This window comes from Balaenoptera acutorostrata, chromosome 1 (assembly GCF_949987535.1).
Source record: "Balaenoptera acutorostrata chromosome 1, mBalAcu1.1, whole genome shotgun sequence".
Taxonomy (NCBI): Eukaryota; Metazoa; Chordata; class Mammalia; order Artiodactyla; family Balaenopteridae; genus Balaenoptera; species Balaenoptera acutorostrata.
The window spans coordinates 147,047,565-147,064,052 of NC_080064.1; the positions used below are offsets into that span (position 1 = coordinate 147,047,565).

A 16,488-nucleotide genomic window follows, 5' to 3' on the forward strand; every position below is an offset into this window, starting at 1 on the left:
GACCATGGTGCATAGATTGCTGTATTGAAATATGCAGTACAGGGCTGTTGTGAAGAAAAAAATAAAATAGGAATTTTAAACTGCTCAGAGAACTACAGGGTCCTGTTAAAATTTTTCTTTTGTTTGTTGTTTTTCTGATTTTTCTTTAATACAGTTGATGTCTTATGTACTATTAAGTGTCAAGCTAGGGTCCTATTAAAGTTTTGTTTTATTGCTACTTATTAATAGATAAATAATGATAGGCAGTCTTTTTGTAGAAAGAGATAGTAAAGAAAGTAAAACCAGATGAAGACTCAGGTGAAACTCCTATAGAAACTCTGAGATGTTTATAGTTTGCTCTTGCATAATTCATTATTTGAGAAGTCACTTATTTACCATCTCTTTCTCCCCTGCTGGACGGTAAATTAATTGGGGGTACGGACTGTATTTGTTATGTCCTCCGCTGCCTCCCAGTGCCCGGCAGAGTGACAGGTGCTTAAAAGGCACTTAAGGATTTACTGATATAAATTAATGGATTGTGGTTCGTCGAATTTTTTTCCCCTTTCTTTCTGACTACAAAGTAATATCTAGTTTTATTAAGCAGGAAAATGTTATCACTTCTAGCTATTGCTGCTTCTAAAACTTTTTAGCACATTTATTTCTAGCTTTTTTACTATGCTAGAAAACTGTTGAGACCGCATTATGTATACAGATTTGTGCCCTACTTGTTCTTTGCTTAATATTATATCAATATGTTTCGTTACGTCTTTGAAAACTTTTCATAAACATCATTTGAAATGACTATGACACTCCATCATATTCGATAGAATGACATGTTTTTTAGTCATTTCAAAAATTTTAGCATTTATCTTGTACCTGATTTTTTGCTCTTATAAATAGCCCTGAATTGAATATTTTGCTGTTATTATTTTTTAGTCCATTTCTGCTTTTTTTCCTCCTTGGAATAGATTTCTAAAGTGCGAATTACTAAGAAGTCAAAGGATAAGAACATTTTTAGAATTCTTAATTATATTGTCAGATTCCTTTGTGTAACTGTTAAATCATTTTGCATTTCCACTAGCAACATATGAGAGGGTCCATTTTACAATTTCTTGCTGGTGTTTAATGTTATTTAAAAATCTTTGCTAACCTGATAGAAGAAAATGGTATGTTGTAATTAGCATGTCTGTGACTTCTAGGGAAGTCAGACTTTTTTCCCCAAAGTGTTTATTAGCTATTCCCTTTTTCTCTTTCATTAATTTTCTGTTTATGCCTTATTCTAGAGTCTTAGTACTTTTTTTTTTGAATTTTATTTTATTTATTTTTTTATACAGCAGGTTCTTATTAGTTACCCATTTTATATATATTAATGTATATATGTCAATCCCAATCTCCCAATTCATCCCACCACTACCCCTGCCCCGCCACTTTCCCCCCTTGGTGTCCATATGTTTGTTTAGAGTCTTAGTACTTTTTGATGAGCTTTTTATTTACTAAGGCTAATAAGCTGTCACATATGTAGTAAATACCATTTCCAAGCTCTTTTAATTTTATTATTTTTTAATATGCTAAAGTATTAAAGTAAATAGTCATTTACGTTTACTGTTTTCCTTTGTGATTTTTCCCACTGCTATTAAGTTTAGGAAGTTCTCTATTAAGAAATCAGATAAATATTCCCTTTTTCCCCTATGGTTTTTAAGTATTTAATATGAAGTAGAGCAGTTATGGAAATAATTATTTTGCACTTAAGTGTTTAATCTGTTTGAAATTATACCGTCTGGTATTATATAAAGCTGTACGTTTGCGGTGTTTTTTTCCAAATAGCAAACCAGTTATTCCAATACCGTTTGTTGAGTAATCCTTTCCACTTCATTCTTAATGTAGCCATTTCTTACTTTTTATGAAGTTCCTATCAGGCCAGTTCTTTCATTTCCTAACTAAAATGATACAGTGCAATATTACATATTATCATGTACTGTTGTAATGTAACCTAGTTTTCTGTGCTGCTTTACAGACTGAATGTAGAAACTGACACTCCAAGAAAGAGACCAAAACTTAGTTCTTCATCCCAAGGACTTGTTAAACTCCAAGAAACATCATACTCAAATGATAATCAAATTATTTCTCAGAGTCCTTCTTCAAATGGAACTAAAAAAGGTATAAGTAAATGTGTAGATTTTAAAGTTAAAGATACTAAATTGACAAATGTTAAGAGTGAGCTGGACCATGGAATTAAAAACTTTAGCAGTCCTAAGATTGCCAAAGATGTGAGACCTAAAGCTGAAGGCCAGGCAAGTGAAAAAAAATGGCCTCATTTACTTGCTCAGAGGGAGAAGATGAAGGAACTCAAGAAAGAAAGGTACAAAAAATTTAGAGACAGTTCTGAAAAATATGTTTTGGAGAAATGCAAGAGAATCCAATTTTCTCAGGATTATAAGTCCAACAAGATAATTAAGGAACCCCTCGAATCTAGAAGAAGAAAGATCAATTTCAAAATCCTAGGAGAATCCCGTGAAACCCTCCAGAAGCTTGTAGAAGAAAATGTCTTCAGTTTAGATTCTAACAAGTTAAAGACTAAGCAGGAGAAAAAAGAATGCCTGGAAGGCTCCCAGGTTTCGTTAAATTTGACAAGGCACAAAAGTGAACATTTATTTTCAGATTCCACGTATAAGCAGACTGTTCGTGAGTGGGAAGGAAAATATCATGAGCATCAAAGAAGTAATGATTCAAGTTCTAGTGAAATCCTAACCCAGGTAAGGTAGTGCAAAATGAATATAGTCTTTAGCAAAGAGTTTTAATATACTTAGGTTTGTGTTGTTTCTATTATAGATAATGATCATACAGAGCTGATTCTATTTAGTCAGGAAGATAATATTGATTCTTTTATTTTACCACGATGATTCCAGCTTCCTTAGGAAGCTATCCTGGCAAGTATCAAGGATCCAAAATAGGAGGGAATGTGTAAAAATATAGAAAGAAGCCATTATAGATTGTTCTATCAGAATAGCACTGTTGACAGTCTTAGGCTCTTCTCTAACTCCAGGAACTATAGAACATCCAGGGGTTATTATTCCAAATAGCTATTCGTTTAACAAATTATTTTTTGAATGCCCTATATGCCAGGCACCACAATCACTGTCTTTGTTTTCAGAGACTCACTTAATATGAGGAGACACAGAAACAGCCACCTCAGGTCTGATCAGTACTTATCACCTAATATGGGAATACACAGCAGGGGATTAACATGGCCTTGGTGCGCCATGGAGGGATTAATTCAGGAAGGTCTACTGGAGGGGATAACAAGTACACTGAGAACTGAGGATTGAGTAGGAGTTATTCAGGTGCAGACAAGGTGGAGTGAGACGGGAGAAGCAGGGATGTTCCAGGCAAAGGGAACTATGTGTACAGAGATCCAGGCTAGAAGGCTTGGCATACCTTGTTTTGCTTCTAAATTATGTAATAAGTCAGCATTTGTGGACTAATTTGAGAACCTAATTGCTACAGCCTTGTTTCTATGGCAAATAACATTATTTATTGATACCTTTAAGACAACTTTTAGAACTTTGGAACTTCAGAAGTTCTGAAATTTAGAGACTGCTTAAAAACAGGCGGTGGTGGAGCCTACCTACTTTAGGAATCAAGACTACAGAGTGTAGTATAAGATACTTCCTTTGAAAAATGGAGGGGTTGTAACTAGGGAGGCCAGAAGAGCTTGAGAGAGAGTACTCTTTGTTCACTGAACTTGAAGGACTCCAAAGAAGGAAAAAATTGAGTTTGTTCTTTTTATTGCTTTCTCAAAGGAAAGCTACAGTTTTCTTCTTGTGCTCTATAACCAGTTCTGTAGAGTAGCATGCAAGCAAGGAATCTGAATTTTCCAGTATGTTTAACAGACATCTTTGTATCATTGTTTGGTGTTCCCCTCGTGCTGTACATCTGAGGAACAGTATGAGAAATCCCTGCACTGCATCTTATAGGTTTTTTTGCTCTCTGTAGAATTACTACACAAACCAAAAGAGATGCATAGCATGAATATTAAGTTGTAGGGGAAGCAATTTTTGCATGATTACTTTTCAGTTATTGGAATTAAAACTCTTTATATTCCTTTGATAGCAGTCTTATCTGACTCAAAGTCATGTAGACACAGGAGCAGCAAGTAAATATTGTTCTTATCTTGAATATATTATCGTTAGCATATTATTGACAGTAGCTAATCATCTTAATATTATATTTGTTGTTTTGTTTTCCTCATAAATTCCTCAGTAGATAATTATCTTCCTAAAATAATGAGTGTACCTTACAAAGAAATAACTGTATTTTCTGGATTTAGTAATCCTGTTATGCTTTCCTAGGAGAAAGTGACTTTTTTTTTTTTTTAAAGGATTTTCTTTCTTTCTTTCTTTCTTTCTTTCTTTCTTTCTTTCTTTCTTTCTTTCTTTATTTATTTATTTTTGGCTGTGTTGGGTCTTCGGTTCGTGCGAGGGCTTTCTCCAGTTGCGGCAAGCGGGGGCCACTCTTCATCGCGGTGCGGGGACCGCTCTTCATCGCGGTGCGCGGGCCTTTCTCTATCGCGGCCCCTCCCGTTGCGGGGCACAGGCTCCAGACGCGCAGGCTCAGCAATTGTGGCTCACGGGCCCAGCTGCTCCGTGGCATGTGGGATCTTCCCAGACCAGGGCTCGAACCCGTGTCCCCTGCATTAGCAGGCAGATTCTCAACCACTGCGCCACCAGGGAAGCCCGAAAGTGACTTATTTTGTTTCTTAGGTTTTACAGTCCTTTGATACAGACCCTTCTCAGTTTGCACTCTCCCCTCACCATTGCTAACTAATGTTCTAGAGATTTGTGGTTTATAGGCCACTTTTATAAACGGTATCCCACTTAATTCTTATGAGTCTGTGGGGTAGAGATTCATCAGTTTATCAAACATTAATTAAAGATACCTATTATGTGTTAGGTTCTAAGGATTTAGAGATGAATAAGATGCTTTTTACCCTCAAGAAGTTCCCAGGGAGGTAGATTAGTAAACAAATACAATTGCAAATACAGTGAAATAAATATTAGAGCCCTAGGAATTTGGCTGGTATTAGTATAAATTTGGGAGTGAGTTAAGGAAGGGCTTATTAAGGTGGGGATTCTTAAGCTTGGTATTGAAAAATGTGTAGAGCAAAGAATAGAAGTGTTGTCCTGTCAGGGGAGAGAATCAGTTGTGTAATGGCCCAGAGTTATGAAATTGCATGGCAAGACCCTACGTGGGCACTTAAGTTGTTCATTTTGACTTGAGTTGAGATGTGTAGAGAATCTATAGAAGAGGAAGTTGGAGAGGAAGCGAGGGTCCAGAAAATGGATTTCTTTATCTCTCATGGGAAAGATTGTTTTTTATCTTGTAGATAGTACAGAGCCATTGAAATGTAATCAAGGAAGCAGTATAATCAGGTTTTTAGTTTGGAATCACTCTAGCAGATAAAACCATTTATACCATCATTATTGTTATTCTCTTTTGTCATCTCCAGGGAAGGCTTTATCCCGGTCCATGTATTTAATAAAGTATGGTAGGGGAAGGCAAACATTTAACACCCACTAAGACTTTCTTTTATAATAAGGAGGAGGTTTTCCAGGAAAACTGACACGAACTTTTCTGGATTTGGAGGTAACAGAAAATTTATTGAAATCACTGAAAGTGACCTGTGGTCAAAGAGAGTGAAGGGTAGTAGTAAAAGAATGAAAAGACTTCAAATGTCAGGAGTTGCAGGAAGTTCTATAATAATCTCTAGCTTGGTTGGCACTCCTTAGCTGAAAAGAACCTAAAGCTCTAGTGAGATTTAAAGTCAGGTGGAAAAGGCATTATAAAACCCAGGGTCATGGAATAGTAAAGCTGTAATGGGCCTATGTGTGTGATGTATGTGGTGTTGTATCAGGTGAAGATTGATGTTGGGTAGTTTGGGTAGAAGCTGAATTCCCAATAAAGCAACATATGATACACTTGTTTAAAGAGGGTCTAATTTTTATACAGTGTCTTGTAAAATACAAGTTTGGTGAGTTTGGTGTTTGGAGAATTCTTAGAAGATGATTTGGTTCAGTAGTGGCTTTTGCTGAGTTTCTTGTCACCTGTATGTAGGGTTGAGTAAGTCTCATCCACTCACCAAAAGCGCCAGTGAAAAATTGAGATTTTCGATCTTTGCTAGGAGACAAAAAATAAAACACCCATAAATGATAACATTTTTCAGCTTTTCCTCCCTCAGCCATATAATAATCTTCAAGTTCCCTTTGTTTTGTCATGTCACTTTTATAAATGGCTCATTTACTCCTGGATAAAAATTTCCCACCACCAAAGGCCAGCTCTTTTTACCTTTGCCATGGTTGTTCTGTTTCTTAGGGTGACGTGTTTTATCCTAGAAAACGAGTATTTTTAAGAATGTATATATATAGATGAGTAAACCCTAAAGAATTTCTGCTATGTTTCATAACTTAATAGAATGAGGCTTTTCTATTCTAGGGGCAATTTTTCATCTGGGGGCAGTTTTGCCTCTTAGGGGGGCATTTGGCAACTGACTTGATGGAGACTTTTTTTTTTGCAGTTCATTGTTTTTCTTTTTATTGTGACTGTTTAAGTATGTACCCCCACACAACATAGTTTACTTGTATTTAAACTGAAGTATAAATCCTTTTCTCTTCAACTACGTTTACAATCAGATTTTATCTCTATTACTCCACAGAAATTGCTTGGGCAAAGGAATGGAGACATTTTTGATTGTCAAGGTTGGGAGCGGGTAGGTATCTAGTGGGTAGAGGGAAGAGATGCTTCTAAACATCCTACAACGCATAGGATAGCCCCCAAAACAAAGAATTACCTGATCCCAAATGTCAGTAGTGCCAAGGTTGAAAAACCTTACTCTAGGTATATGCTTCGTAACTAATAAAATTACTTTTCATTTCAGAGTTTTGAAGCACCATGTTCTTCAGTGTCACTTGAAAGTATTCAAGATACAGATCAAGAGGTTACTGATATATTTATTTACTTTGAATATTTTTAATGAAATTAAGTCAAAGGGTTCCTATTTAAATAAAATATAATGAGTATAAAAACCTTGATAGTATGAAAATAACAGTGATGTCTCTGCTTAATTCAATATATAAGTTTTTATGAAGCCATGAAAAACTATTTGGAGAAGTATTTATATTTACTTTATCACCTTTTGGCCTTTTTTTCTAATAACCTCTAATCTGTTTTGAATAAAGAGCATGGAGCCTGTGGCCCACAAGTTACATGAATTTTAAATTAATGTTATGTTTTTTCATGCTTATGCCTTGGCTTGCCAAAATGCAGTATGATATTAACGTTTTGCCTCATTTTTCTAATTAGCAACAAGATGAACATTTGTTCAATGAAAATGAGGGCACATACATATTTAATTTTTACCTGTTGCTTCATTTCTCAGCTAGAATCTCCTGGTTGAATCTCATAGAATTATTGCATACAATTTTATCTTCCCTGCTTCTAAATTAAAATTAGATTCATAGAACACTTTGTGTTTTTCTATTTAAAGGAGACTTTAAAACCATACTGATTGCTTTTTATTTGTGACAGTTATACTTTTATGTCTTTTGGGTCAGTGCCCCTTGATAGAAGAAAGATTTCTCACCTCTGCTCTAAAGTGAGATTATACTTTAATTTCTTTGCATCAGAATACATCAGGGAACTACTTCCCTGAAGTGAGAAGGGTATTAAGATCTGGATTTCAGTTTTTGATGGTTCATAAACAATCTTAGAAATCTTAGGAAAGGTGATCGTCATCCAGAGAAAAACATATTTGGCTCCTAAAATACTTCGAAGTGAGAATGGGAATGAGAATTAACTTATTTTGGAAGTCTGTTTTGTACTGGGCTCTGTGTGAGGTTCTTCACATTATTTCATTTAATCCTTACAAAAAATACTAAAAGGATACAGATATTTAATATTCCTATTGTGTAGGTAAACTGAGACCCATGGTTGTTAAATAATATGCTTGCCTGAGGTTGCAGAAATAATAAAGTAAGAAGAGAAGAGCTATATTAGAAACCTTGTGTATGTTTATAAATCTGTATTCTTTTATCATGTGGCTTTCATATATTTGTAAATTTTTTTCTTTCCGCAAACTATCTCATATTAAGTGAATTAATTAAGAATTAATTGCTTTCTTCTCTTATTAATCTGCAGAGAAAATAATTCAAAATATTTTACTGCGGGTCTTTTGCAATTTAGATGCAGATAGTAGAAGAGCTTCACGCTGCACGTATGGGAAAAAGTGTGGATTTACCTGTGGTTCCACCTTCTGGAGAGTTAACGAGTATGGAGATTGACTTGGTGGAAGATGATGTACATTCCTCTTCTGGTATATCCTATATACATATGACAGTTTTATGATCTCCTATGTTTTCTTAAGAATTAACGTGCCGACATTCAATTTTTATAATATTTAGAGGAAAAATGTTAAAATGTGCTTATTCGAAATAATAAAGTATATTTCTTTTAGCTATAGGAATCCGGTCTAAGATTTGTCTTATCATCATTTGCTTTATATATCTCACATCATTAGGCAGTTAGACATATTTTCTCTTTCTCCTTTTGCCAAGGGGCAGTAATCAGAGTTATGAGCTGTCTTTTATTTTTGCTCTTAATCATAACTTTTAACAATTTCAGCTTTGTAAAGCACTGATCAGAAATAATGCAAATTGCTCAAAGGTATTATATTCATGGATTTCTTATTTATATAGTAAAATTGTGATTATTCTCACTCCTTGGAGAAGATAATGATAGATATTACCCAAAATATGTTAGTATACTGTTTTGAATTGTATTTGTAAAAATAGTAATGCTATGTTACATTCACATTGCATTTTTCAATTTATTAAGTGTTTTCCTATGCATCAACTTATCTGTTCCTCACATGACCCTATGAAATAACAGTGCTAGTATTATCTTTTTTCTTTCTTTTACACATTTGTCTTTTCAGTTATATTTCAGAGTACATTAAAATTAGCTTATGATTCCTAAGTACTTAACTACCAGTGATCAAGTACAGGGTTTGGCAACATAGTTACTGCTGGTGCAAGTTAATTTATGATTTAAAATCCACCCTTAAGCAATATACAATATTCTACTGGTAGATAATTAAACACTGATTACTGTTCTTTCTCTTAAGAATTGGAGTAAATGCATTTTTGTTTTTATTGTCTAAAGTACTGCCTTAAGAATGCTATCAAAGTTCTATGATATCAAAATTGTAGTTATTATACAAGTCTGTTATCAAATGTCATGAAATCCTCACTTTGCTCTTTTTCTCTAGCAAATACTGCTTCAGACAAAAAGCTTTTAATTGTTGTTGACACAAATATACTGATGAATCATCTCAAATTTGTTAGAATTTTGAAGACAACAGAAATCCAAGGTATTTATAAAACATATTTACTGATTCTGATTTTCTTATTTGAGTTGATACTTTATATTAACAGTGATGTGGGTTTTTCCCCCCCACACAAACTTATTTCCATTTGGATATGCTATTAAGTATGTGTGTGTATATATATATGAAGCATAATCAACTTAAGTTTAAAAAAAGAAAAAAGAGCCTTTACAGGTTAACCTAGCTTCTAAACTTACTCTTCTTTGATTTCCAGTAGTCTTTATTTTTGTAACATTCTCTTGACATTTATATCTGATTTTAGTTCCTATTTTTATGTATTATCTCTTCATTTAGATTGTGAATTTCTTTAAAACTTTTAATTCTCCTATAGCAGTTTGATTTAGTAGCTCAATACATATTTGTTGACTTCTAAGAAATCTTCTTATTTTTTAGGCTTTGACAGGCTTGTGTTAATAATTCCCTGGGTTGTTGTGCAAGAGCTGGATCGTATGAAGGCAGGAAAATTACTGAAACGTGCCAAGCACAAAGCTATACCTGCAGTTCATTTCATCAGTGACAGTCTCAAAAATCAAGATAGAAAGCTATGGGGTCAATCAATACAACTTGCATCTCAAAAACTTTGTAAGTATTGTTCTCTCAGGCTGCTTCCTGATTAAGATTTGTTTGGATGCTGACTCATTAATGAAGGGAAATGGTGCAGAACTTTAAAAAAAATTAACAGTATTACAGTGTGAAATGGCAGGGCATAGTGATGCTTTGGCATATCCTGTTAGGCTTGGTTTGGAGGCCTTTGATTTTTATTTTTCTGCTTCTCCTAGACCTTCTTAGGTTATGTCCATATTTCACAGAGAGCGACTGTATAGTTCTGTATGCATAGTTGTCTATATTACAGTACTTTGGATTCTTTTTTTAAAATACCATGATGAGTGATGAGGCCAGTAAGTGATCTATGTTTCTAATCATTACTGCATGCAGTTAATATAATGCAGAGGCAGGCACTGTTTACCTCTGGTTCGTCAGAACCTGTAATAAGGAGGTATTTTTATTATAGAGGTCTATAGATTTTCTCCTGATTTTTTTTCCATATTAGTTTTCTTTTTTTTTAGTCATTTAAAAATCTTAGAACCTAAGTATGTTCTTCATGTTTTTATTTTATTTTTTATTTTTTTATTATTTTTTAACATCTTTATTGGAGTATAATTGCTTTACAATGGTGTGCTAGTTTCTGCTTTCTAACATAGTGAATCAGCTATACATATACATATATCCCCATATCTCCTCCCACTTGCGTCTCCCTCCCACCCTCCCTATCCCACCCATTGTTCTTCATGTTTTATATAACTATTTGGAAAAAGATCTGTGTGTAAAGCAACACTGTTGCCTCTGCAGAGTTTATACATACATTTAGAGGATATATTTCATTCTTTAAAAATTTGTTTCTTTCCAACTCAGAAATATTTGTATATGTAGATTTATATTATTTTAAATATGGATTTATGTTGTCTACTGTATCCATATTCACCATAGGATATGAAAGAATTCATCTTTAGATGAATCTAATCATGAAATTAACCCTGAGAAGGCTTTTGGCATAGCTGTTTAGTCTTAAATCTTTGAAGAAAAAGGGCCTCTCCCATTAATTCCTTTATTTATTCCCTTTAAAAATATTTATTAGCTCTTAGTATATTCCAAATACAATGCTTATGCATTTTGAGTAGGAACATCATGTGCTGTTTAAGAGCTTTTAAAGGAAACCACTAAAAAAAAATCACTTATTAGAGTTAAGAAAATATTAAAAATATTAAAATTAAAAACACATTATATTAAATTGAACACCTTAGATGGTCTTTTTTTTTTTTTTACTTTCCGTTATGAAAACTTTCAAATGCAGTAGAATAATATAATATAATATAATATAATATAATATAATGAATCCCTATGTACCTCTCACTCATTTTCAGTGATTCTCAACATTTTGTCATTCTTGTTTGTTCTCTCATTTCTTTTTCCCCTTCTCCCCCAACTCCTGGAACGCCTGTAGTACTTTGGTGTGTGTTGCTAACAGATAGGACTTTTTAAAACAACAGCCACGCAGTTACCAAAACCCCTGATCTAAACCATCATTTCAGTAAAGCCCCAATCCTTAAGAAGAGGTGGGAATTTTTTTTTACTCTTAATCTTTTATTGTTTTTCTTTGTTAGTTGATACAAATTGTGTTTTATTATATAATTGTATAGATGATGATAATAGTTATCAACACTTACATGGCCATTACTCTCCAGACCCTTTTCTAAGTGCTTTACAGCTAATATCTCATTCAAACCTTATAGTACTTGTGGAAGATAAATTCTTATTAGATCCATTTTATTGATGAGGAAATTGAGACATAGAGATGTTAAGAACTTGTCCTAAATGGAATATCTATCCCTTCAATAGATTGACTTTGAGACTTATTTTAGAAGAGCTAATTTTAGAATAGATGTTTTGGCCACATTTATTATTTATAGATGCTTGTTATGTTTCTTTTGATTTTTCCATTTTTATGTGCTTTTTCGATACTTTGACTTCTTCAGTCTATGCTTTTTGGGTTATTAAGGAGGATAAATCATAGTAGTGGTCTCAAACTTCTGTGCTGCTTCAATTTCTGGGTCTTCCTTGAAATCCATATTTCACTTTAAAGCTTAAATTGGTGTTATTTGATCTTTGTTTTGTTAAATTGCACTTTTAGTTATAAGGTTGTAGATAGATTATTTGTGTAATTGTCTGTGTCAGATAAATCCTTTATGTGTTTCATTGTTATCTATCAAACTGATTATTTAAAACATTCTTTATATAAAATCTAATGTACTCAATACATTTATTCTGTTGATAGTGATTTTATGATATCCTTTAGAAATATCCTTAGTCATTTTTATCATAATAAAATTATATTTTATATTCTAATGGTAAATTGAAATTCTTATGAAAAAACTTAATTCAGGATTATTGAGTGAAATTAAAGTACTTGCTTGGAGAAAAGCAAGAACAAAACAGTCTTTACACTTTACATCTGTCGAGCACATTTGCCACTAACTCTAATAATTGCTTATCTTGTTGTATTATTTTCTTTTATGTAATCACAGTATTATAACAATGTATTTTTTTAGACAAGCATTTTCCATTAAAAAAAAGAAAAATGCCACAAATTGAATGCAGATAGTCCATGTTAAAATAGCCTTAGTTGACCATAATTTTAGTGTTGTCCTTACTCTTTTCAAAATTGTATTTATTTGATGTAGTATGCATTATGGTGAGAAGAGAATAGGATTTGAAATGTGATTGACCTGGGTTTATAAGCTGACCTAGGGAAAGTTAAAGGTGAGGAAACTGAGTAAATGAAATGGGGGGAAATGACCTCCCCCTGAAAAAAATGGTTGTGAAGATTGGTTGAGCTAATATATTACTTAATGATTTATGGTCTGGAATAGGCGATAATTCTTTTGTGTCCATTTACATGGGAAGGTTATACAGATTGATTAGAAAAACTAGAAATCCCTTTCCCCTAAATGGACATAGATTATTAATAGGTAATTCACAAAAGAAGAAGTACAACTAGTCAGTCCTTTGTTCAAGGCAAATATTTTCCTGTCTGTTTGCTGTTTTTAATATTGTTAATTTCTTATGTATAAAGTTTTAGTTTATATCTTTCACTTTTTCCTTCCTTGTTTTCTTTTATTGCTTCTATGTTTAGAAAGCTACTCCTTCCCAGCACTTGATAGGGACACAGTGCTCAGTGCACTGGGAATATGAATTAGTAACTTTTCAGGAGAGCAATTTATTAGTGTGTATTAAGAAGCCAAAAGAGATGGTTCTCTTTCTAGAAATGATTTTAAAGAAATAATCAGAGATGCTCACAGTGATTTATATAAATAATGTTCATCACAGCATGATTTATGCAGCAAAAAAATTGGAAACAATCTGTCTAACAATTGGAGAAGTTACGTATAATGATGTAGCCATATGAGAGAATATTGTATTTTGAAAAATGTTAATGACGTGTGATATTAAAATAAGATTTAAAAGAATATAAAGTGCAATCCCAAATTTCTTAGATTAACTTAGAGAAAGACAAATATCATATGACATCACTTATATATGGAATCTATAAAAAATTAATACAAAAAACCACTTAGAAATTTGTCTCAGTTCTGAAGGCTAGAAGTCTAAAATCAGTGTGTCAGCAGGGTTGTTTCCTTCTGAGGGCTTTGAGAGAAAGATCTGTTCCAAACTGCTCTTCTTGTCTTATAGATGGCCATCTTCTCCCTGTGTCTCTTCACATCGTCTTCTCTCTGCGCACGTCTGTCTCCAAATTTCCCCCCCTTTTTTTTTTTAATTTATTTATTTATTTTTGGCTGTGTTGGGTCTTTGTTTCTGTGCGAGGGCTTTCTCTAGTTGCGGCAAGTGGGGGCCACTCTTCATCGCGGTGCGCGGGCCTCTCACTATCGCGGCCTCTCTTGTTGCGGAGTACAGGATCCAGACGCGCAGGCTCAGTAGTTGTGGCTCACGGGCCTAGTTGCTCCGCGGCATGTGGGATCTTCCCAGACCAGGGCTCGAACCCGTGTGCCCTGCATTGGCAGGCGGACTCTCAACCACTGCGCCACCAGGGAAGCCCTTCCCCTTTTTAATAAGAATACAAAGTCCTATTGGATTAGGGCTGACACTAATAGACTCACTTTAACTTGCAAAAAGAATAAAAAACAAAAATAGGATTTAAAAGAATATGAAGTACAATCCCAAATTTCTTAGATTATGCATATATACTTATAGATGGTGGATATTGGTAATACTGAGCTGATGGAATTATGAGTTATTTTAATTTTCTTAATATTTGCTGAATTTTCCAGATTTTCTATAATTATTTTATTTTTATAATTAGGTAAAAATAATTAAAAGCAAAAATAAAGTTATCTGACACCTCCCACATGAGACGTTTGTTCCATCATTTTTATATTTTCTTTTATTATATTTTTGTTGAATCATTTATCTGCCAAATATTTGTACCAGACACTTCTAAGTGTTGAAGCTGCAGCAGTGAATGAGACATACAAGGCCTGCTGTTGAGAAGCTTTAATTCTATTAAATGTTAAAAATCATATTTTTTTTTTTAACATCTTTATTGAAGTTTAATTGCCTTACAATAGTGTGTTAGCTTCTGCTTTATAACAAAGTGAATCAGTTATACATATACAATATGTTCCCATTTCTCTCCCCTCTTGCATCTCCCTCCCTCCCACCCTCCCCATCCCACCCCTCTAGGTGGTCACAAAGCACCGAGCTGATCTCCCTGTGCTGTGCGGCTGCTTCCCACTAGTTATCTATTTTACATTTGGTAGTGTATATATGTCCATGACACTCTCTTACCCTGTCACATCTCACCCCACCCCCTCCCCATATCCTCAAGTCCATTCTCTAGTAGGTCTGTGTCTTTATTCCCGTCTTGCCACTAGGTTCTTCATGGCCTTTTTTTTTTTTTTTTTTTTTCCCTTAGATTCCGTATATATGTGTTAGCATACAGTATTTGTTTTTCTCTTTCTGACTTACTTCACTCTGTATGACAGACTCTAGGTCCATCCACCTCACTACAAATAACTCCATTTCATTTCTTTTTATGGCTGAGTAATAGTCCATTGTATATATGTGCCACATCTTCTTCATCCATTCATCTGTCAATGGACATTTAGGTTGCTTCCATGTCCTGGCTATTGTAAATAGAGCTGCAATGAACATTTTGGTACATGACTCTTTTTGACCTATGGTTTTCTCAGGGTATATGCCCAGTAGTGGGATTGCTGGGTCATATGGCAGTTCTATTTGTAGTTTTTTAAGGAACCTCCATACTGTTCTCCATAGTGGCTGTATCAATTTACATTCCCACCAACAGTGCAAGAGTGTTCCCTTTCCTCCACACCCTCTCCAGCATTTATTGTTTCTAGATTTTTTGATGATGGCCATTCTGACCGGTGTGAGATGATATCTCATTGTAGTTTTGATTTGCATTTCTCTAATGATTAATGATGTTGAGCATTCTTTCATGTGTCTGTAGGCCATCTGTATATCTTCTTTGGAGAAATGTCTATTTAGATCTTCTGCCCATTTTTGGATTGGGTTGTTCGTTTTTTTGTTATTGAGCTGCATGAGCTGCTTGTAAATCTTGGAGATTAATCCTTTGTCAGTTGCTTCATTTGCAAATATTTTCTCCCATTCTGAGGGTTGTCTTTTGGTCTTGTTTATGGTTTCCTTTGCTGTGCAAAAGCTTTTAAGTTTCATTAGGTCCCATTTGTTTATTTGTGTTCTTATTTCCATTTCTCTGGGAGCTGGGTCAAAAAGAATCTTGCTGTGATGTATGTCATAGAGTGTTCTGCCTATGTTTTCCTCTAAGAGTTTGAAAAATCATATTAACTATAGTTCATACAGAATTTATTTTGGTGTTGAATGTGAGTAGAGGTTGTTGCTGTTGAAGTGCCATTTAAGCTGAGTCTTAAGTAATAAATATATGCTACTTCAGGAACACATGATATAAGCATATATTGGGCCAAGTGTTTCATATGAATTTTCTCATTTAATCATCCTGTTAAGCAGTTTGTCCATTATTACATGTCCAGTATGTGGGAAAGCAGGGATTCAAACCCAGATCAGTCTGTTTTCAGAGTCTGTTTTGTTCACTTTTGAATAGTACCTGAGCAGGTGCTCAAAAATATTTGTTGATAAAATGTTTCATGAATATTCTTGTAGTTTTAGGTATATCTTCCAGGCCCATGTGTCCTAGAAAAAATGACAGAACAGGTAATCTTGAACTTTGATACCTTTAGAGCATGTACTGTAGCCTTTAAACATCCTTTTTTGGGTCAAATTGAATTACTAAAGTTAACCAGTGATTTTGAGCTGCCCATTTTGCATTATTGTGGTATTTACTCTGTGAGCTAAAAGAAGGAAAATTGGCTGCTATAATATATGTCTGTCTGTCTGGCTGGTTGTCTGATTAAAGAACTGAATCAGGACTTCCCTGGTGGCGCAGTGGTTGAGAGTCTGCCTGCCAATGCAGGGGACACGGGTTCGAGCCCTGGTCTGGGAAG

The 16,488-nt window shown here is 34.2% G+C and overlaps 1 protein-coding gene across 7 annotated transcripts in view; it reads left to right on the forward strand.

Moving 5' to 3' along the window:
* SWT1 (SWT1 RNA endoribonuclease homolog) overlaps positions 1–16,488 on the forward strand; it is a 113,704-nt gene that overhangs the window by 23,119 nt on the left and 74,097 nt on the right. For 3 of the 7 annotated variants that reach the window (XM_007166962.2, XM_007166963.2, XM_007166965.2), the window contains 6 exons: positions 1,994–2,732; positions 6,689–6,742; positions 6,911–6,970; positions 8,215–8,344; positions 9,299–9,400; positions 9,809–9,997. In XM_007166962.2, coding sequence (XP_007167024.1) covers positions 1,994–2,732; positions 6,689–6,742; positions 6,911–6,970; positions 8,215–8,344; positions 9,299–9,400; positions 9,809–9,997 — 1,274 coding nt within the window. Of the gene's footprint in view, positions 1–1,993; positions 2,733–6,688; positions 6,743–6,910; positions 6,971–8,214; positions 8,345–9,298; positions 9,401–9,808; positions 9,998–16,488 lie in introns of those variants that run through there. The other 4 variants (XM_007166967.2, XM_057556698.1, XM_057556700.1 and 1 more) reach the window with 4 other exon arrangements.